At 38.7% G+C, this 22908-nt stretch overlaps 1 protein-coding gene across 9 annotated transcripts in view; it reads left to right on the forward strand.

The window, feature by feature from the left end:
• Nucleotides 1-22908, forward strand: part of IQCH (IQ motif containing H) — a 108435-nt gene that overhangs the window by 37575 nt on the left and 47952 nt on the right. For 8 of the 9 annotated variants that reach the window (XR_012154108.1, XM_073304420.1, XM_073304422.1 and 5 more), the window contains 4 exons: nucleotides 309-392; nucleotides 4658-4833; nucleotides 7796-8068; nucleotides 13576-13767. Coding sequence is in view for 8 of the 9 variants with exons in the window: in XM_073304420.1 (XP_073160521.1) it covers nucleotides 309-392; nucleotides 4658-4833; nucleotides 7796-8068; nucleotides 13576-13767 (725 nt within the window). In the remaining variant the exon portion in view is untranslated. The remainder of the gene's footprint in view (nucleotides 1-308; nucleotides 393-4657; nucleotides 4834-7795; nucleotides 8069-13575; nucleotides 13768-22908) is intronic. The other variant, XM_073304423.1, reaches the window with a different exon arrangement.

Here is a 22908-nt window from a genome sequence, read left to right on the forward strand (position 1 = left end):
GTTTCTAGTAGCATAATCAGCTTCTTGGCATGCATTTTATCGGCCTAATTCTCCTCTCAGTTATATCAGCAGCAGTTTTGTTTTTGACTTGAATCGGAGCAGAATTGTGCTCTGCGTTTTGTATTTGACTATTTATTTTAAATAAATAAGGATTTAATTCTTAGGGGTAGAATAACTATAAAATATATTTTTATACAATGACTTTTAAAGGAAAAATGTAATTAGCTTATCTAGAATCTGATCTCTTTGAAATATACATGAGATGAGGGGTTTTATTAATAGATGTTGGTACCTTATTTTCTTTTTAGGGTATTCCCAATGCATTCGTGAGACTGCTCCTGATTTTGCTCTTCAGCAGAATTTGCAGATGGGGAGGCTGTGTGACATACTAGGTATAGTAAGTGCAGTCAGCTGCCTACATCTTTGTTGTTGTTTGTCTCTCATTTTTAAGGAAAAGAACATGGATGAGGGAGAGTTTCTTGCTGTAGTAATCTTGAATGCAGAGAGCATCTAAACTCAAAAGCACTTTTCAGTACTTGATCGGTCCTTTATGCCATTTACTGCTCTGTGAGATGTTCATAAAACATACTTGTTATTTTTGATTCTGCGGTGAAGTAAGATGATCTGATTCTGCATGGTGCTGAGCATTTCTTGGCAGACTGGGGTGCTCAGCACTCCACAGAATCTGTTTTATAATTCGGCAGTGCCAGTTATGCATTCAGGATCACGTTAAGAGAGAAGATATGCTGGGAAAGAGTAAACCTTTATTTAAACCAATTTTTTAAATTAGCAAATGAGACAAGAAACATACATTTGAAAGTTTTTCCCAGCATGACAGTTCTCCTTTAAACAAAGCAATGAAGAATATTAATTTGTCAATGACCAATGTTGTTGGCTCCCTGGAATGACATACTTTACATGATTCATATATATTTCAGTGTCATTATTATTTCATAAATGCCATTTAGTAACTTTGTAACAAAAATGTTAGATCCAGAAATTTACAGTAGCCTAAAATAATAATGTAATTGCCTTTATATATTATCTAGGCACTAATGTTGTTTCTCCATATTACAGTTGGTTTTTATTTTTTGGAGCTTTTTAAAGATAGATTTGTTACATCTACATTGTTTGTTAGAAACTGAAAGGAAGAACATCAATGCGTCGTATAGGAGTCAATCTTGATGATCGAATGGTTTCTTCTCACCTTCATATAATTGCATTTCCATTGGAGAATTTTGGTCCTAGCAATAAATAACCTAGAAATAAACCCTATGATTACAACTGAAGGAGATCAGAGATATTTTTTTTTAATTTTTTCTCTTTTTTCCCCTTTATTTACTTTGTGCATTTGACAGCACTTTTTCTGCCCTATGTGGTCTTGTTTACCAGAAACAGCAGCAGCAAAGCTGAGGTTGAAAGTGAATAGTCAGCAGAGGGAGAGGGGAGGGGGCCAAAGGGGGTGGTCTTGAGCATGTTGGATGATGTTGCTCAATGCCCCGTTTATCCCCCAAAAGACCCTTCTAAACATAAACAGGGGAGCAGAAAAAATCCTAAATATTTTAACATATTTTTAAAAAGCCCAAAGGTGCAGAACATACTATTAAAGTGTGCTTTACCAAAAAAACTTTTTTTTTTAGTATTAATTAAAAAAAAAAGTCAAGTTGACAGTATTCCCTTCAAAGCTAATCCTATTCTAAACCTGTTTAATTCTTCCTTATTAAAATCATTTATATAGAATCTTAAATTTAAATAAAGATAAGGCCCAATCCTGCAGCCCCTTTTCATGTGAATAGTTTCACATTGGCAAGGACTTGGGGAACGGGGCCATTAGACAGAAATAGGACATGGCAACTCGTGTCCAAACATTCAGCTGATCTGCTGTGTTCAGATATCGGCTCTGATCCAACAAACACTTTGGCACTGGAGTAACTTGAGTACATAAGTACTCCCATGGAGTTCAGTGGGCTAATCACATGCACAAAGTTATGTGCAAGTGTCTGTAGGACCAGGGCCTTAGTGCTTACTTCTGCAAAGTGGAAGGGTCTCTCAAAACCAGAGAAGTGCTTTCTTCACAGTTACGCCGTATTCATTTGCATGGGAGTTTATAAGATTACAATCTAACTCCAGAAACCACCTGTCCTTTTCAGTGAGTTGCACCATACTGTACAGTCTATTGGTAAATAAATATTTTCCCAGCAGTGGTTTTAAATTGGCCAGGATTTTGGGTGGGGCCATTTCATTGGCCTTGTTTTCACTACAGTTTGGAATCATTCTTTAGCAACTAACGGAATTTTAAACTGTAGTGTAGAAAAGGACCAAATACTTTTTAAAATTGTGTTTAACCCAGAGAAGTTATCCACTCCACTGTAAATACTAGATTAGATAAATATTAGTACTTACCACAGGAAAAGACTTATTTAGGTGTCTGAGAATGAAAATAAGCGGAAACTGAAAGAAGGGGTAAAACACATAGAGTTTATTGATAATCATATATCAGATGCTTAATTAGTGCCCAACAGAAGAGCACAGATTCTTACCACATTGGTTTAATGGTTTCTTTAGAGTATCAAGAATGTTTCTTTACACTAATATAATCAGATATTAGCTACAGTCTCCCTATGCATTTCAGCTTATGTCTAAATGAGATCTTGATAGCTATTGCTGGGAGAGTCCCAGTCTTTAATTCAGCCTCGCAAAATTCTGCTCACTCACTTTACCCTGGGCAAGTAACTTTTTGACAGGGTGTTGCAATATCAGTAGCTTTTTCATTGTCACCGCAAGGGCAAGTGAGCAGATTGTGTGCCCAGGTTGGTAAATTTTCAAGACTGACTGAAAGTGATATTGAATATTGACCAAAGACCAAATGGACTGTTCTCGTCATTGTCATTACTTTTTGAAATTATGTGGTAATGAATTTTATGCATTCTTTTTATGTGCACACAGAGCTTAGATAATGGGCTAGATCCTCGGCTCATGTCATTTTTTTTGTACACCAGTTGAGCACTATAAATGTATTTTTTTAGCATGTGCTATCTTCCTGCAGTAGCTGCACCACAGCGAAGTAAATGAGTGGAATATTTTATTCCAAGTCTTTTATGCTCAAATAAATTGGTTAGTCTCTAAGGTGCCACAAGTCCTCCTTTTCTTTTTGCGAATACAGACTAACACAGCTGCTACTCTGAAACCTATGAAATTAGGTTTTCCTTCTTACCGCCTTTTCCGCTAGATTTAGTTCCTGCACCTTCTTAAATTTCATCTTGATGTAATAATAATCATTGTTGGTACTTTTAGGGCTCAGGCCAACTCCCAGTGAAGACAAGACAATTGACTTCAATGGGAGTTGGATCAGACCTTATCAGTGCTTTTTTTCATTTGTAGATCTCAAAGTGCTTTTCACGGCAGCACGCTGCATTGATGTTATGAGGCCTGTTAACTCATCAATGTCTAATATTAATGTTTTAGAAAAAAACACACTGGGTCAAATTTTCCAAAGTAGCACCAACAGTTGTGTGGCAGTTTTTCACACCTAAGTGTTTGCACATGCAGCCTTTCAGACCAGCTTGTTTTATATGCATGAACTCAGATTTGGTATTTAACAGGCCAATCTGCATGCCTGTTTGGTCTGCAGAAGTTGTTAATGCCATCCTACTGTCAGAGTCGTCCCTTGGGTACGGCAAATGATAGAATCATAGAATCATAGAATATCAGGGTTGGAAGGGACCTCAGGAGGTCATCTAGTCCAACCCCCTGCTCAAAGCAGGACCAATCCCCAACTAAATCATCCCAGCCAGGGCTTTGTCAAGCCTGACCTTAAAATCTTCGAAGGAAGGAGATTCCACCGCCTCCCTAGGTAACGCATTCCAGTGTTTCAACACCCTCCTAGTGAAAAAGTTTTTCCTAATATCCAACCTAAACCTCCCCCACTGCAACATGAGACCATTACTCCTTGTTCTGTCATCTGCTACCACTGAGAACAGTCTAGATCCATCCTCTTTGGAACCCCCTTTCAGGTAGTTGAAAGCAGTTATCAAATCCCCCCTCAGTCTTCTCTTCTGCAGACTAAACAATCCCAGTTCCCTCAGCCTCTGGGGACCCCATGGGCCGGTGCGATTGGCTGGCGCGGTCAGTCCCAGAAGGGACGGATTCGTCACTTCCTCCCCGGGCCCCACACTCCCCTAGGGACGGCCCTGCCTACTGTGAGCATTTACGGGGATGGGGCAAGAATAAGAACAGGCCATGCAAAATCCAAGCAGAGTATGAAACTGCAGTTTCATCAGCTTTCTAGAATTAATAGCTCAGTTTTATAATTTACTGAAGTTAATGGGATATATGTTTAAAGTAGTGCGTAATTCCCATTGATGTTGTGCTGCTCAATCCCCCTGAAACGCTTTGGAAATTCTACCCCCAATGTGTTCTGCAAACTTAATTGTGAAAGCTAGCTATTTCTTTGGGTTGCTGACCTGTCTTCAGAGAAATGCTGAAGCACAGAAAAGCAGTTAAACCAGTAAGGTTTGTGAAATTACAAATCTCATTTTATTTCCAGTATGCTTTTAAGGAAGCTGTTTGTTAGCAAATGGTCAGGAATCATCAGATATTAGTTCACAATGGAGTTTACCTTTCTACGGATAATGAACATTGTGCCCATTTGTTTTAGATGCCAACGTTGACGTCATCTACATCTGCCCCCTTCATCTGAGTGAGGAGTTACTGCAGTATTACAATAAACTCCTGGGTCTGCAGGCAGCTGTTAGATCTGGGAACCCTGAGGACATGGGTGACCTGCAGGACAGGTTCAAAATTCTCGCCCCTGAAGCTATAAACAGATTCCCAGTGAGTTTGTCTTCTAATTACTACAGCTTGAGGGATGCAGTAAAATTAAATTGGAAATTTTATAACGTGTAACGCTCTGGTACCCATCAGTGAAATATTATTGCAAGTTTAAGAGCTTTACTGATTAGACTACTAGTTAGACTGCTGGAAATAAATATCCCAGTTTAGTTTTATAGACTTAGTTGAGGTAGTCCTATCCCCATTGTCTGTAGCCCAGTGTCCATTCTCAGTGTTTGTCTGGGACTTAGCACTTGGTAGATTTATAACGCTAAGGAAAGTGTAACAATAAAAACATTTCTATTATTCAAACTTTAGCTCCTTATAGCTGAACAGCCAGTCAAGTATTCATTCCTCAAGAGTATTTATTGCAGTGAAATCCAATTTAGAACTTTTTTTTAAAGAGTGTGGAACTTTAAATGTGTTTAATGTAGGTTTTGTAGTAACATTAGCTTTAAACTTGTTAGGCCAATTTTAAGACCAAACAATGGAATATAGTCCAAAAAGAGACTCAAACCTACCGAAGGGACAGCGTTGCTGAGCGTACTGCAGGACTCTTGCTGAGGCAAAACATCAGTGACTTCAGTAGTTGTGAGTTTAGTGAGCGTTTTGCCTACGTAAGCAGTCCTGGATTAGACCTTTATAGGTTTGTTTTGAGTACCTTTCTTTCAGTTCATGAGATGATGTCTTTTCTCATTGTACTTAAATTTACCTAGAAGTATCCTCAAAGTCCTGAGTATGGATTGAAATTAAGGAGCCAGGTCCCAGCTCTGGCAGCAGATAGCAACGTTAATACCGACTTAACCTGCTACCTAGGGATTGTGGTGTAGGGAAAATCACTGGGTGGTGATAACTACATAGCCGGTGCTGTGCCACCTCTGGTCCTAACCCGCTGCATGGCAGACTTGGCTCGGGAAGGAAGGGTGTGTGGTTCAAACAATCTTGTGCTCTGACAATCCCTGGTTGCTGGCATGACCCTTTGGGGAAATCACTGCAGCCAGGTGCAATTTAAAGCCTCCCTGAGATTGCTCTAAATTGTGGTGGTCCTCAGTTGGCCCCAGGCTCAGGTGATTTAGAACCATCTTTGCTCATCACTTTGAGTCTGATGCCAAGCTGAGCTTATCTGGATGCAAGGATCTAGCCTCCAAGTCCTTGAAACAAGTCAACACATGATAATAAAACAAATGGCCTTTTCCTCTGTCTGCTAATTATTGTTCCTGTGTTATTCCCTTTTGGATTCCTGAGGATTCCCCACATCCCCCTGCTTTTATATCTTCTCCCCCTGAGCACCTCAGGTCATGGCTATCACATCACTATCTGAGGCAGAATGAACGAGATTTTACACCCTGTTGCCTGCATTCCTTAATTAACTGTAGAAGCTGTTATTGAGATACCCACAGCAAATCTCTTCCCTGCATCACCACTCCTGGCCTCAGGGAGCAAGTGACCAGGACTGGAAATTGAACCTTGGTCAGTCAGGCTGGCCCTTCTGTCCTGCTTTCATGCTACTGCTAGGGGAAAAAAATACAAATATCACTTAACAAAACTTCAAGAGTGTGCTTTAAAGCTGAATAAAGAAAGGAAACTCAGGGACATAGGTTTGTTAGCTACTCTCCCTCTGGTTATGCCTCCGAAGACCCTCGATTTTCCTGCGGGAACTTCGAGGATCACACCTCTCCAAATCATGTCCACCAACTTCACAGAGAGCCTTGGACACTCTTTGGCACTCCACACTGTTTCCCCATTAGGCTAGGGACTTTACTGTTGAGTGACATGAGGCATTCTTCCCCTCCACTTCTGGGGCAGTGAGCATCATACCTCCACCATGCTCCCAACCCAGACACCAGGTCCAAGATTTAGGCTTTGCTTTCTGATCATGGAGGCTGCAGAACTTTGAATGAAAATAGCCTTTAAGGTACCCATTCAGGAAAACACTTAAACATATGCTTAAGTCCACCCCTATTAAGGAGAGCATTTAAACATGTGTTGAAGAAATAGGAATGCTTTCCAGAACTGGGTCCTAAACTGGTGGATGAAATTTCATTGTAAAGAAAACTTCCTTCTCAATATGGTTCTAGAACGTTATCTTCATTCTTGTGTAGTAGCAATCTCTAACCTGCTAAATGTCTGAAATATTCTATGCACGGCATCCATCACTGTCTTACTCACTTTCTGAATGTACATTGATATTTCCAGTGAAGTAACTTATACATTGCGTAATTTGCAGTGGATGCATAGGATTTGTCGTAGCAACTAATCCTAAGACTCGGCCTTCCATGATTGATGTTCTTAGTTTAATTTTACATGATGTGATATCTCTCATGAACAGCCTGTCCAGAGACCGACATTTTATTTTTAAAAAGAAATGAAAAACTGAAACCTTTGTGCTTTTTAAAAAAAATCTGTTTCCTTCTCTGCAGTCAAATTGACTGTAGCCATTAAAACTACTGCATAATGGAAATGTATATCCCCTGTAATTTAATGTGATCAATGAAAGGTTTGCTAAATCAAAATGTTTTATTCTCAGAGAATCATTTAAAATGCTGCTGCATTGTATGGGGAAATATATTCTCTGCTATAGGGGTTTTTCTTCATTTTTTGTATTGATTTTGCAGACGCTTTAGAGTTAAACCATGCCAGAAGTGTTGCAGAGATGAATCACTATTATCCAAAAGCCACCAGCATCTCTGCCGACTGACAGAAGGATAATTCCGCATGGATCAAATAAATACAGATGTGTAGTAATTAGTTCTATTCCCAGTGAGCCCATTTCCAGCACACTAAAGATGTGAACGATTATGGAGCCTCACCCCTACAGCTTTTATCAATTTAAACGGCTAAGCTACAGGATAGGTCATAACCCAGCCTGCTATTAATAATGTATTTATTGTGTGCAACATTATAAATTAGGTTCATGGAATAGAAAAGAACACCTTTTAACAAGAATAATGTTATCTTTATACAGGGCCATCACATGTGCCTGGCCACTCAGCTGAAGTACAGTCCCAAGACAATCAAAAGAATAAAAAATCTTATCCAAGGCAAAGAAGCCTACATCATTGGTGGACTTCCTCACAAAGATGATTTAGCAGTGGCTGACATGTTAAATGTGCCCATATTGGGCTCTGAGCCAGAAGTAGCTCATCTCTATAGAACTAAGTCCGGAAGTAAAAGAATTTTTGCTAGTGCTTGTGTGCCAACACCTCCAGGAGAATATGACATCTATAACCATCAACAGGTAAGTGGGAAGCAGTTTGGGAACTTGTGTCTGTTGGCAAAGGAACAGTTTATTTGGCACGTCAACATATGGACGCATATTGTGACTAGGTAGGAAGCATACTTTGTTGCCTTGTATAAAAAAAGTCAAATGTCTGTTGTTGCATTGATTAGAACCGAAATTGGTTTGGATGAGTAGTTGGAATATGTATTTTTCCCCATTGGTTTTATTTCTTTCTGCACTTGTCTTACCATTTAAATTAACTTCTGTCTTGTTAATGAAAGGATTCAGGAAAAATACTTGTTCCAGTAATCTTTGTAGTCCTCCTCTAGGATGCATACCATCTTTAAGTATCTGGTCCTTTCAGACAGTCATCATTAGAGCATATCATGAGTGAAATCCTGGCTCTGTTGAGGTCAATGGGAGTTTTGCTATGGACTTAATGGAGCCAGGATTTCACCCCATATCTCCACTAGGAAGCCATGTCAAGAGAGAGGCATGTGCTGAACTCCACTGTGAAGTGAAGCATTTGTGTCAAGGGAGGTTCCATTTGTATAGGAAAAGGTGATCATCCAAATTGAGATCTGCTCGGCAGACCTGGTGCCAGAATTTTTTCCTCTGTTTTGTGTATCAATTCATTTTCAATTTCACTTATCTTATTGCCATGACAAAGCATAAAAGTTTTGCCAAACTCAATACACGAATCATCTGCGTATGGGGCGGCTTTAACAACGGTAAGAGAGGAAAAAGGATTTTATATAATCCGTTCACTTTGTCTGTATTTATTCTGGACTCAGTGGCAGGATACTATTCTTTGAGGTAACTGCCCATTTCCATTGGTGTGCCTCAGTGTATTGTTACTTTTTGCTGAATTTATCTAGTTGTGGTGCCATACGTTATGCAGCAATTAAACTATGTACAACCTAGTTTTGTTTTCATTATCTTCCTTTTCCCTCTCTCCTGTGGAGCACTAACATGTTGCATCCTGTCTCAGATTAGCTTGTAAGCTCTTCCGGGGAGAAACTGTCTCTGATGATGTATTTGTTCAGCACCCAGCGTGGTGCCTGATATGGGCCTCTAGGCGCTATCACAAAACAAACAATCAATCATATCTTTGGTTACAAGGAACTCCTGCCAACAAGACATAATTGAGAGAGGGAGTCCTTGGCTCCACCTTCACAAACAGTATCCAACTGGAATTCCTTTGGTCAGGTGAGGTACAGAACCTGGCTTCAAATTGTGTTTAAAATCATGTTCCTCTCACTGACCCCCCCACTTTTATCCTCTCCCTTCTGTACCTGAGCTCTGGCTTCCTAGCATCATTTTGCTTCTGATGCATCCTCATCTCGCTGTGAGGTGAGAGTAGTTCAGTCTCCACTCTGTGGCTGCTCATGGACAGATCTTCCTGATCACCATAGGTTATATTCTCTTTTGTTGGTTTATATGTATAACCAGCTGGTTTTGACTGCCCTTGGAGTTCAATATTAAAAATGTTCAAGAGGCCAAATAACCAAGCTCAGCCAGTTTATTGTGTATAGACAAACAATATGGTATAGGAAAGAAAGAGCTAATACATCACCAATCCTTCCAAGAAGTGGTTTCTCACAGTGTGTTCAGTTCACCTTCCACAGGAGGTTTGCTTCCCAAAAATACACCCTTAAAAATACCTCTGTTTTAATGGGGTTGTTTATAAGCTAAAACCCTCTGTATGTCCTCTAAGATTCCACCCACCAATTCAACTTATTTTTCTGGTTCCATGATGCATCCCTCTTGGGTTTTTGAATACAGCATTCCAAACTAGTTGGGCCATGGAGGCACTCCCTACCTGTACCAGGGTAGAACACTAATATATATTGTTCCCTGTCTCCCTGTGCCAAATGCCGAGTTGTACTGTTACAAGGTATTGTGGGATACTTAGTATAAGAGAGTAAGAGTAGGCGTAGTACAATTCAGCGTGATCACCCAACTTATAGTCATTATGCCGTAATAACAGCACGCGCATAATACGTATTACCCTGGTGTATACTGCATCTAACTTATATGTATTGGCAAACAGGACCCCACTTGTGGCTTTGGTAATTGTATCAGGATGACACCTTTGCCAAATGAATATATGAAGCAGAGGTGAGAGCATTCATGTGAGTTTTATACTGTTTTAGCAAACTGCATAAGCGACAGCACATAATTAATACAATTAAAACTAACACTCCCTGTAATACAAGCCAAAGCTTTACGTGCAACTTCTATCCAAGTGTGGGAAATTATTATTTCAAGATCACTATCATGAGTAATTTATCTAGCTGAGGTGCTTGTTCTGCCTTGCATATGTCATTGCTAATCTGGGTAGTGTGAGTGTCTTTTCAGTTCAGTAATGTTTTTAAATTTAAAATTAGTGGTTCAATATGTATGTTTAAAGCTGGTATGTATTTCTTTAATTTCATCCTGGTGCTGGGGCTTACTTTGAATCATGGAGTCATTTTGAAAGACTGAAACAGGCATAATTAGTGTGCCATATAATGCTACATTCATGAGAAATAAAGCAGAAATTTGGAGCAGTGACATTACAAACGAGGTCTCCATACATAAATGTTTTGTAATTAGTCACTCCACAGTACTGTCCATCCATATTACAGGTCACCCTTACTTTGGTCATCACCATTTGGTGAGCGTCACAAGGCAGGAGACAATAGCAGCTAGCTTTTCTGACTCAATAAACGGATACAGGCCAGCATGGCTATGTAATGGAATTGGGATGTCAAAAACAACACATCTGTACACATATCAATATCCTTTAGTGGAACAACAAGCCGTGTGCAGTGCCCTCCAGATTTGTGCTGCTGAGTGATGCACCATTAGCTGAGGTAGACCTAGGCATTCCTTGAAGATGCTGTCTTCCAGATAACCTGCTGAATGGCCAGAAGCCAACTGATCAAATGTTACAGAGTCAGGTTCCATTATCGGAAATAATACCTTAAAAGAAATTGAGATGGAACCCACCACTGAGCACAACTGTTTTGAATAACATGTACCTTGATTATGAGGTTGTGTCACTGACCCCAAATTATGAATTGTGCTAAATGGAATTGTTATGATTGTTGCCAATACACGACAATCTCGGTTGTACACTGACGCTAATACCATTTGGCTAATTTCTCATCATTAATAAGATTAGGCAATTTCTCTTTTTCAATATTCCCTAATGAAATAGTTACCACATATCTCCCATACGCGGTGCAAATTATTTCTCTACCTATATGATTTCCCCTTTTTCATTGTTTTCTGTGATTAATTAATTAATTTTTACTTGTGTTTGGTTAAACAGCTTAGTAATGTCATGCATATTTTACACCATTTATCATTCCCCAGTAGCCATGAATTATGGGTTTAGAAACGGTGTCTGCTGTTCAAAATAGTTAATGCTCCATTTTATATTTTTCCGATCTGCCATGTTCCAAATGGACATCCCAAATCCAAATAGCCCTGAAACAGAACCCATAATTCCATCTAAACTTTGGAGTCCCCTCTTTCGAAAGATACCAGACTGCAGAACAGTTTCCTGCCTGGCTATTAGGCCTTGTGAATATTCCTGATATGATACTATCCTATCAACTAACAAAGAAGTATGCAAATTTTATCTCTTTTATGCAATAGTCGGCTAGTTTCCCTTATTCACATGGGTTTTTCACACAGCAACAGGCAAACAAATTAAAATCTGTGAATCTGTGATTAGGAAGAAGAAAACATTTTTGCAAGAGGAAAATGTGATTCTGAAACTACAGAATCTGGCAGGATGTCTTAACAGCAGGTGGGGTACCTGAAATTGCGCATACCTCATTTTTTAAATTGACTAGATTTCAGGTTAGTGGTGTCCCTTTAACAGCAGCATGCTTAGCCATCGATCCTTTTATAAAATTTCCTGCACACTTCCTTCAGTATCATTGCTGATTTTTTTTTTCATGGAATTTGGATGAATTTTGGGTTAGCTTTGAGCGTTCATTAGATTCTGGAAGAAAATACTTCACATCATCAAGAAAATCATCTTGTTTCTACTGTGTTTTGAAATTTGCAGCATTCATCCAGCTGGTAATGTCAGCATGTTGTATTTGTGGATGGCAGTAATCAATAGCTTCTCTCTTTTTACTGATGTGCATCATAAACCTGAAAATAGTGAGGATGTTATCATTCTTAGGCAATCTTGCTGGATAGCAAAAAGCTTTTTACATTCCTTTTCTTTTTACAAATACCTTTAACACTGAAAACAATAGCAGCTAAACGAATATATAACAATTTCTGTACAGTTGATAAAATAGACAAATATATGTTCAGTGAGAGAAAAGCAATACGTTAAACTTCTAAATTAGTTCAGTTTATTATTAAGTAATTCATTTATAAAAATTTCCTACCCAACAATCCCACATGCTTATTAGTTCCTCTTTTGTTCCATGCTGCAACATTTCAGAAGTTCTCCTTCTGTTGTTTGCTCCTATGAAATATTGACATCTTAGGTTAAATAATAAAAGAAAGGTGACACTATGTTAAAGCACAGTTCAATTTTCACTTAAAGATAGCACATAATTCTTTCCATTGGTACAATCTTAACAATACTATTGATCGTTTTCATTACTGTAGGGGAGTCATCAACAGAAACTCATTTAGAGGGTTCTCGAAAGCAACAAATAATAGGATTTGGAGCAAACAGATGATAATTCTGTTTGTGGTCAAAGTCCAAAAAATATATACAACTAGGAGTCCAAAAGATTAGCATGTAAAAATACCTTCTAGTCAATGCAGCACAAGATCTGTATAACACTTTTCCAGGGTCCAATGGCATTTACTATTTCTAAACAGCTAATTATATTCTGCTCCCCAGCTAGTTTTACAAGAAAGCCATTTAAAACTGGGTATGAATATAGATAAATAATTAGAATCACTTTAATAAAGCCTATCTTGAAACCCCTTCATAAATTTATAACCATATAATTCACTCTGCAGCAGGAACATGTCAGAGATGTTTGCCTGGTATTAGAATCTGACTGTAGGAAGGTTTTTAAGAGAGGCTTTTGAAAATAGTCTAGTGCTGCCATCAGCTACCCTTTCTGAGACACATCCTGAGAAGTACTGAACATTCAAAACTAATGGCCCCGGTCCAGCAATGAGCTCCACGTAGGCAGACTCTGCACTGGCACAGAGCCCCATTGATCTTTCTGTGGGTCTGCATGGGGGCAAAGGTCTGTTCAGGTGGATCCAATTGCAGAATTGGGGCCAAAGGATCCTGAACAAAAAGGGTTTGGGTGAGCTTTACACAAGCATCCAAACTACTAATCATCAGTATCTCTGCTTTTTTGGGATGAAGGAGGATTGGTGAATATTGGTAAAACTGGTTTGAACCTGAAGCTAGAAACCCTAATTATAAATCTGTTATAAAAACAAATTTTAAATCAAAATATATGAGCACCTTAATGATGCCCTAATTCAAAATGTTTTTGAAGCCATTCCCTTTTGTCTTTATGCCACTGTTTCATCCATAGATGTTTGAAGTTCTGAGTCAGCTGATCATAGATAACTTGGGAGTGAGACGTTGGTTGTTTAAAGTGGACAATGAATTTGGAGGAAATGGCACTGCATATTGTGACATTGCCAGGCACCTGAAATGCTACCACTGGGCCCAGAAGGAATGTCAGAGATACAAGACTGAGATGTGGAGGAAGAAATGGGCACATGTAAGTTAGTGAGAAGCTGGGTATCTTATTCTCTGGGACCGTTTGTTTTGTTTTATGTTGGGTACCTCTGTATGGAGTGGGTCATGCTCACAAAAGCAAGCACATTGTCATGCACCCCCTTCCATGGGATTTTTGCTTGGTTGGGGAACATTTAGCTTCGTCTGGAGTTTTCAGAGGAGTTCTGCAGGCGGAAGTGGCTGAGGAAATTTGCTGGATTAATGTGTACTCAGCTCCTGTGGACATGCCCCTGGCTTGCACTGGCCTCTTATATTAACACCTTAACTTTACAAGAAATTGAACTTTATCTTGTGGAATTATTTGAGTAGCAAGTTTTATAATATTTTATTCACATATAATAATAATAGTAGTACCTTCTCTTCTAGAGCGCTTTTCATCCCTAGACCTCAACGCACTTTACAAAGGAGGTAGCATCATTATCATTATCCCCATTTTACAGATGGGGAAACGACTTGCTTAGTGTCACTCAGCAGGGCAGAGTGTTAAACCAAAGAGTGTTATTTATGTAAAAGCGGCAAAGAGGCCTGTGGCACCTTATAGACTAACAGACGTATTGGAGCATATTGGAGCAATACGTCTGTTCGTCTATAAGGTGCCACAGGACTTTTTGCCGTTTTTACAGATCCAGACTAACGCGGCTACCCTTCTGATACTTATTTATGTGAATCATTATAAATAGGTGTCCCAGATCAACAGGATGAACACTAGAACCTCTTATACTGAGGTTTGATTTTCAGTGGTGCTGACTATTTACATTGATTTCAGTGGGAGTTGTGCGTGTCTATGGGCGATCAGTATCTCTGATCAGAAGTGTGTATCTGTTTTATCGAGTAGAAAAAACACATGGCTTTACATTCCTAAACATGAACATGAGCAAATGTCACCATGCTTCCATGTTACTTGTCTGTTTGCTGGTGGCTGTTGCTATGCTACAAGTAGTGTGTAATAACAGAGCATGTATTACTTGCCCCAGCTTGTGCATAAATGAGGTGTTGCAAAGGTTTTTAATTCTGTTGTTGCCTTCTGGAAATTAATCCAGCTCCTAGTATTATAAATTTCTCTCCACTGAAGACTTGCTTGAGTGAACAGTTGTTTGGGCCAGATTAATCTCTGATGTAACTCTATTGACTTAAAGCATAAAAGTGAAGAGGAAATATTAGCAGGGATTAATTTGGTTCATTGTGTTTAATGGCAAGCTGGGAAGTTCACTAAACTAATGTAAGAAAACATGATTTAAATAAGACAGTTAATCAGAAACTTGAGAGGAGCAAATAAAATCGTTAGCTCAATAACTATGGGGGTGGGCACAAAATAAAGGGGATTTCTATTGTTAAAACTTCACTTTTCTAATCATACTCTGTCTTCATCTGTTGCTGTGCTGAATTCAGTAGATAGCCAGGGCAGTGGATTCTGATTTGCAGAAAGTTTGGGTGGCTACAAAAATGATGGACAGCCACAAACAAAATGATGTAAATGTTATGACCTTTCAGCTTTCATTTGTGTAGCTTTTAGTCAGTGTACAAGTTTGTTCTTTACAAATTGTTGGACTGAATTCATTGGATCCGTTTCTTTCAGAATTTGAATTCTGATGCAAATTAGATTAATTTTAGTTCAAGGTCTGTGAATATTTAAGTCTTTCATGCCAAATTTATTCCCATTAAATTCAGAAGAGTTGTATCAGTGAAGAATATGCCCCGTCTTCCTATTTTAAATAAAGAAATATTTACTGCAGTTTAGCTTTTTTAATTCAATCAAGAATAGTTAGAAAGTGTAACATTTGATTGCATTGCATAGTATAATATATTTCAAATTGTGCTGGTTAAACTTATTTTAAATTTTGATCATTGCAAAGTAATAGTGCTGTGTGATATGAAACTTTCTGTGCAAACAATGAGGGTTAGATTCTCCAGTCTTCTCAGGCTCCCTTGCTCTGCATAAGCATGACCAGTGCAAAGTGGACTTAAAACAGCCAGAGATGGCCAGTGGAGAACATTGCCTGTGCCAGCGAGCTCTCTGCTTGCATAAAGCTGTCAGAGGTAGCATACCAACCCCCTGTGACAGCTGCCCATGTGGAAGGGGAAGAAGGCACTCCAGAGCACAGCTGCACTACATCTGCTCCTCCACTGGTATAAGTTCCTTGAGAGTCCTTGCACGAGTGGCTTAAGTCAGAGCTATTCTCCTGCCATTTTAACTGCCCTCAGGGCCTGATGGCTCAGAAACAGGGAGTTATAACTGGTTTCCTTATGGTTCCCCCACTTCTACTGCATTTAGGTGGAGCTCAGACACAGATAAGAATATGCCCCTTAAAAACTCCTACAACATGAACGCTTACCAAAGTTGAAAAACAAGGAATGGTACACTTGATATAATTTCCTACAAGCATGTCAGCAGGAAAGCCTCTCTAAATCTAGGCCAGTATTTCAGCGAGCGTAGGTGAAAGAACAAAACACGTTGCCATTGAGAGCATCTTGTCCAGAAATGAGAGTTGACATGTTCTGCCTTCTGAGTTGAGCTCTTTTTTGTAAGCATGGAGACCTTTCTTATATATAATGACTTGCAATCTCCACTAAGTATTACCATTGAGAGCAGAGGATTAAAATTATCCTTTGTTACAGAGTACCATTGTAATGATACACATTTAGACATCAAAGGCATTAGTTTATGGGCACAGGCATGCTTTAATGTCCGATTGCAGTATGTAGACCTGTTTCTTTCGATAATGAAGACATTGTGTCATTGGCCTAAGCTGCCACATACAAAACATATGTTGGCAGGTTATTAAAAAATTCAGCTTCTTGATGAAAGACTATCCTGCAGGCTAAGAGTATAGAGAAAAGACTCTCCATTCTGGTAGAATTATTAGTAATGAGAATATGACTGTAAGCACTAAATTATGTTAATACTTACAAATAGCATCATTTGCATAGCAGTTTATGACACGATACCAAGATTTTTCTCATTGGTATGTAGTAGGCAACAGATTAAAAATAATGTAGTTTGTGAGTTTGAACTGTATAAGAATCTATTCCATCTAAAACAGGGTGATTTTAGATTCCTCATTTCAAGCATAACATTGGGCAAACTAAAATGCATGACAAGATGAGTGAGGTATTTTATCCTGTTAAATTAATGTAGCATCTGAGATATCTGAGAGATTACTTTGCAGCTGCAATTGGGGTGAAATCTGAGGAGTATGTTAACGTTGACTGCAGTGGACCCACTTATGGAGCAAGGCACTACTCAGTATGAGCAAGGGTATCAGTGTCTGACTCTTGTATGATCAGATAGTGCTGAAAAGCCTCAGCACCTCAGTGGCATTTTCCAGTTTGTATTTTGCAATGTAAACGACTCTGGGTAAAAGTAAAATGTTATCTAGCTAAAATCTGTGAAGCTTATCTACGTCAAACATGTGTGCTACCTTTTCTACCTATACACTATCACTTTCCATCCTTATTTAGGTATTGTCTTCAAACAGTAGTCAGAGTCCATTTATAACCAAGAGCCTGTGCCTATTCCCATTGAAGGATTGGCCTGAAAGTTTTGGCAACTCCACTAGCAATAGAGAATGTAGTAAGCATTATTATTGGTGATCTGTTTTGCATGTGGAGGTACTACTGTAATAGTATTTGGCAACGAATTTTCCAAAGCACCTTAGACGTTAGATTTCTAACTCTCATTAAAAGTCAGTGCAAGTTAGGTGCCTAACACTCTTAGGCACTTTTGAAAATCCTACCCATATTTAGTTTTTCCACCATCATATGCCATTATTTTTAAAGGGATAAAAATAAATCACTAGCCTCCTGTCTGTCTTAGTTACTTCTTTTGGTATCTGAAAACATGAGACTTTCAGAGTCTGTACACAGAGGAGGGCTGCAACCAAAGTTTTATTTTTTTGAGTCCGAAAACTTTCTGTGAATTTGAAATTCACCCTCTCGACTGCTCCCACTGTTAGAGAGTTGCACTAGAAACTCTGTAATTATGTTTGCATTTGTTTTACCCTGAAAAACACAGTTTATAGCCCCAGAATTTACGTGAAAATGAACATGTTCCATAACCAGAGCTGGACCTGTTTAATGAGGAACTCGCTCTGGAATGCTCTATAATTCTCCCACTAGCTTCAGTGTTACTATTCTGTGAACTTTGAAAATCACCCCTTTGTCAAATCTGTCTTTGGGAGTCTGTTTTATCACTTCTCTAGAGCTAACTTCTTACAGTTATAAGTCTTCAATGGAACACAGAGCACTCATTAGAAAATGGCTTGAAAATGGTTGGCTGGAGTTGGTGACAGCTGTTACACAGTAAAGACTGCAAGGAGCAGAGGTGGCCAGGTGAGGGCGCTCAGAGCAGCTCAGTGCTGCGGAAGAAGATAGGGAAATTTCAGTGCTTCCCTGATTTCTCCAGCTGACGGACTTGCTGTGGCTCACCAGAAGGGAATCCAGTGGTGGCAGCCAAAACAGGAGTGCAGCAGTGGGGTTCTTCTGCAGACCCTAATAAACCCCCAGATCCCCAGGCACTACCTCGGGGCAGTAGCCCAGGAGAGTGTTCTGACTGGTGTCAGAAGTCAGCAGTCCACTAGGCTCTGCAAGATACCAAAACCAAAAGGCTGTGTTGTTATCAGGCTCAGAGCGGAGAAAAAAGAAAAGGAGTACTTGTGGCACCTTAGAGACTAACCAATTTATTTGAGCATGAGCTTTCGTGAGCTACAGCTCACTTCATCGGATGCATACTGTGGAAAATACAGAAGATGGTTTTATACATACAAACCATGAAAAAATGGGTGTTTACCACTACAAAAGGGTGGGGGGAGAGAAAACCTTTTGTAGTGGTAAGCACCCATTTTTTCATGGTTTGTATGTGTAAAAGCATCTTCTGTATTTTCCACAGTATGCATCTGATGAAGTGAGCTGTAGCTCACGAAAGCTCATGCTCAAATAAATTGGTTAGTCTCTAAGGTGCCACAAGTACTCCTTTTCTTTTTGCGAATACAGACTAACACGGCTGTTACTCTGAAATCTGTCATTAGTGGAGAAAAAGACATTCTCTAGAAATGCACAGTATTTGATCTTAGTGATCTTCTTTCTCATCTTAATAAATCTTTGGTTAATTAGACCAGCTGAGTCTCTGACTGCTGGTTGGAGAGAGAAGTGAAACAGCCTCTAAGATGAGGTAGGAAGCAGGGTGTTCTGGAGCCTGCCCACTCAGGATTCTCACTCCAAAAAGCACACAGACTAGGGAATAGTGTGCTGCAAAGGTGTCACTTGAAGGGCTATGGTCTGACAAGCATACAGAAAATATCAAATGACTGTCACAGTTACCAGCGAACTGCACCTCTGCTCCCTCCTGGTTTCTCTTGAGTGCATCTCCTCTCAAGCCAACACCTCTCTCTAGGGGTAGAATCACACAATTTTCCCCCTCTCAGGCTCTGGGCTGCAGTCTCCTGTGATCAACCATCATTACCTCAGCAGGTCTGATGTATCTTTAGTGACTTCAGTTCTGTTCCCTCTGGGGACAATAACAGAGTTGCCTTTCTGTTTGTTCTTCCAACAGCCCCTTTGAATTAAAGCAATGAAGGTATATGGTAAACATTCCATTACCCCAGTATAAGTCTATCTCAATACAAGGTTACATTTCCGTCTTCATAGATTGTTGCATCACAGCTCCATATCCGCCACAATGACCACAGACTTGAACTAGTTTCAGGGGCTTAAGGTGACAGGAAGTTTTAAAGATAAGGAACCCTAGGTTGGGGGCAGAGAAAGGGATGAGTGCAGGAGATGTTGAAGAGGAGAGAAGTGAAGGTGGCATAGAGAAAAGCAAACTGAATATGGCAGCAGTGGAAGAGAAGGTTTAACATTACAAATTGGCCAGTAGCAACAGAGCCGTTAGAACGCTCTGAATCGTACATCTGTTGCTGAAAGAAAAAGGCTCTTTAACACACAACGTATCGTTTTATTTAAGTTTTACGGTTTTTTAAATCACTGTTTCTGACTATATCACTGTAATTTTGTCATTATTATTTGTATTACTGCTGCACCTCGGAGCCCTAGTCATGGACCAGAACACCAAACAAAGACATCTAGGTCCTGGTTAACTCACTAAAATTAGTGATAGAGATTTCAAATCTTTTCAGAGGCAGATAAAGCACAGAAAACTCAAATTTCCATCAGTATTGACTAAATATTTTAACACTGGTTTTAGGATTTGAGATTGATCACCGTTGGAAAATCCCAGGTTAGATGCCAGAAATAGCCAACCGTTGCCTTAACATTTAACATTATTGATCATTTTTCAAAAATTCCTTAAAAAAAGAATTAAATAAATTCAGAGATTATCTGAAAATCAGGAATAGTAGTAAAGAGGTGTATAACTTTTTGCCTAGGGTTCCACAAGGAAAATAAGCCTTATGAACAGTTTTCATCACACTTTGCATCTTTCCAAAAGTAAGGAACTCAAAATAAGCAGCAAAATAAGTATTTATCAACCAACTCAAAATATAACTACAAGACTGCCAAAGCCTTAACTTCAAGCTTTATAACTAAGCTCTGTTATTCTCTTATACACATTAATGTTGCTGAACATGTACTTTCCACTTCCTAAAACTCATACTTATTCTTATCACATTTGTTAATCACATTCTGTAACAGATTCTAAAATAGTCTGGTGCCAGAAATGTTACAGAGATTGCTGGGGTTCACAAACAGTTGAGTTGTGTTTGCTGACATACCTACTAAGGGTCTGTGGAAAAAATTCTTTAAACAAGCGGTCTTTCCTGCTGATTTTATTGATTTCACATGCAGTTTTTGGTATGATCATTTTTCCAGCCTGAAGGAGACCAGAAACACAGAGAGTTGCACAGAAAATCCACATAGAATATTTTGAAAGGTGTGACAGGCTTTTAAAATTTCTTTTAATTTAATGTGGTGTACAGTCGGATGGTAAAAATTATCTTGGCTAAAGGAACAGATCCCTGCTAGCTTCAAACTGTGCAGTTCAGGGTTGTTTCCTCCCTAACGAATATAGCCAGTGCTCCATCAACAGACTACCTTGAGTAGTTTACATATTTATTATATCTGAGAACGATCTGCAGTGTTCTCATTCCAGTCAATTATTATATTTATGTAGCTGCTGGAGTTATGTTTCAGGTGATTCTTAAATCCTAAGTAAATAACAAAGCATGATAATTGTATCCTTTGGTTAAATTAAGACCATGATATCCATTCCTAGGACCTACAATAATCAGATATGCAAGCTGTTGGTTTGTATGTCCTATTGATTTAATATGCTTCTAATCAGTACATAAAGCTATAGGCCTGCAGTGTTAATTTTTCATATGCTTACAAAGTACCCTTTGATTTTCTGTCACGCGTTAATTACAGTGTTTTGCCATTAAATAGGAAGCTTTGTGTAAACTAATTACTAGGTAATCATTGTCTACCGCAAGCGTGCTGTTTGTACCTTTTATTTTATTCTAAAAATGCACAGATCTCGCAGTCTGGAACCACTATACCTTCCAGCCATTAGCTCTCACTAATTCATAGCATTATTGTGTTAGGATTGTAGGAGTTGTAATTGTTGTGGTATCAGTGCTGTTAATTACCGGAGTAAACAGTTGAAATGGTGCCAAGGTCTATTGTACAAGGCAGAGAGAAGGAGGTTTAAATGTTACTTCCACCATCTGGGGACTGGAGTAGAGGCAAATGCTAGAAAACAGCAGTGAGGCAATATCAGAACTTCAGCTCCAGGGTTTTAGGCCATATGGATCTAGAATATTTTGAATCAATTGAAGTTAACTGCCAGTTTTTAGCAATAACAGTGTGGAAGGAGAGGATAAAGCAAGAACACTAAAGAAATCTGAAAATTGTTAGTGTTATCACATGCAATAAAATGCCTGTTTGGATTATTTTAAAAATGTTTGTTTTGCTAAAATCCGAAAAGACAAGTCTAAGACTAAAAGAAGTTCAACCGTGTGTCACTTGTGAAACATGACATAGTTTTTCTCATTCTGCTCTGTAGGTTGTTTTGAAAAATAGCTCTGTAGTTTACATGGAGTACTTGTGAATTTACTGAGATTATCCATACAAGGCTTTTTAGTAGTTTATTTTTTAAATCACACTTTTAAAATGCACTTAGATTTTTTTCTCTATGGAAGCAGACAAAGAGGATGGCCAATGAAATAAAGCAAATTATGTAGAATTTGTAGAATTATGTAAAAAAATATATTTTTTAAACACTTGGAAAATCTAGTGAACTTGAGGGGGCATGAACTGAGCATGTATTCCTAGGGTCTGATACACCAAAAGTGTGCACTCAGGTGCTACTCTCATAGGAATTACTATCTAAGGCTCTGATCCTGCAAACACTTTGCCTGTGAGTGTTTCCACTGACTTCAAATTTTTATTTTTTTTTAAAAAAGAAAACCTTTGTTTGGGAAAATATTATTAAGAAAACATAGTATTACCCCAGCCCTCCATAGAGAAATGGGTTTATTGGGAAAATTATTTATTTGGGAAATTAGGATCCTATCTTGCAAAACACTTACACATGTGCTTCTCTTTAAGCACAAAATAGAACTCCACCAGTCACATTGGTTAAAAAAAAAGCCATTGTATAAAATTGTCATAATCGCAATTAAATTACACTTGTGCTGTGTATAAATCTGCATGGCTATTTGATAATATCACTTTGCCTCTAAGCTCCTCTTTCTGTCTGATTTTTGGTGGCACTGGATATAGTGTTTTTTATATTTAATTTTCTCCAAATTTTGTTTTCCAAGGTGAAATCTACAAAAATAAAAAAAGAGGTCTCTGTAGCTTGCTGCCATTACTGGTTTCGTATCATTGAGAGGAAATAGAAGGGATCTCTCTTTCTAAACAGTCCTGGTTTATTTATTTTTTTTATTGGTCTGTTAGCAGATGTTGAAGTAGTTCAGGGCACAATGTAAACATGCTTTTAAATAGAGGTATTGTAAGTAGCAAAGTATACAATGAAACTGGAGCAATGGGGGTTTTTTGGACTGGGACAATGTTCTCTGCTTTTTTGTGTGCATGTAGCTGAATTTAGAATTAAAAGAAGTGCTTGATCTTTATATATTGAAATCCTCAGCGTGCAGAGTGACAGCATGAG

The sequence above is a fragment of the Lepidochelys kempii genome, chromosome 10 (assembly GCF_965140265.1).
Source record: "Lepidochelys kempii isolate rLepKem1 chromosome 10, rLepKem1.hap2, whole genome shotgun sequence".
NCBI classification, from domain to species: domain Eukaryota; kingdom Metazoa; phylum Chordata; order Testudines; family Cheloniidae; genus Lepidochelys; species Lepidochelys kempii.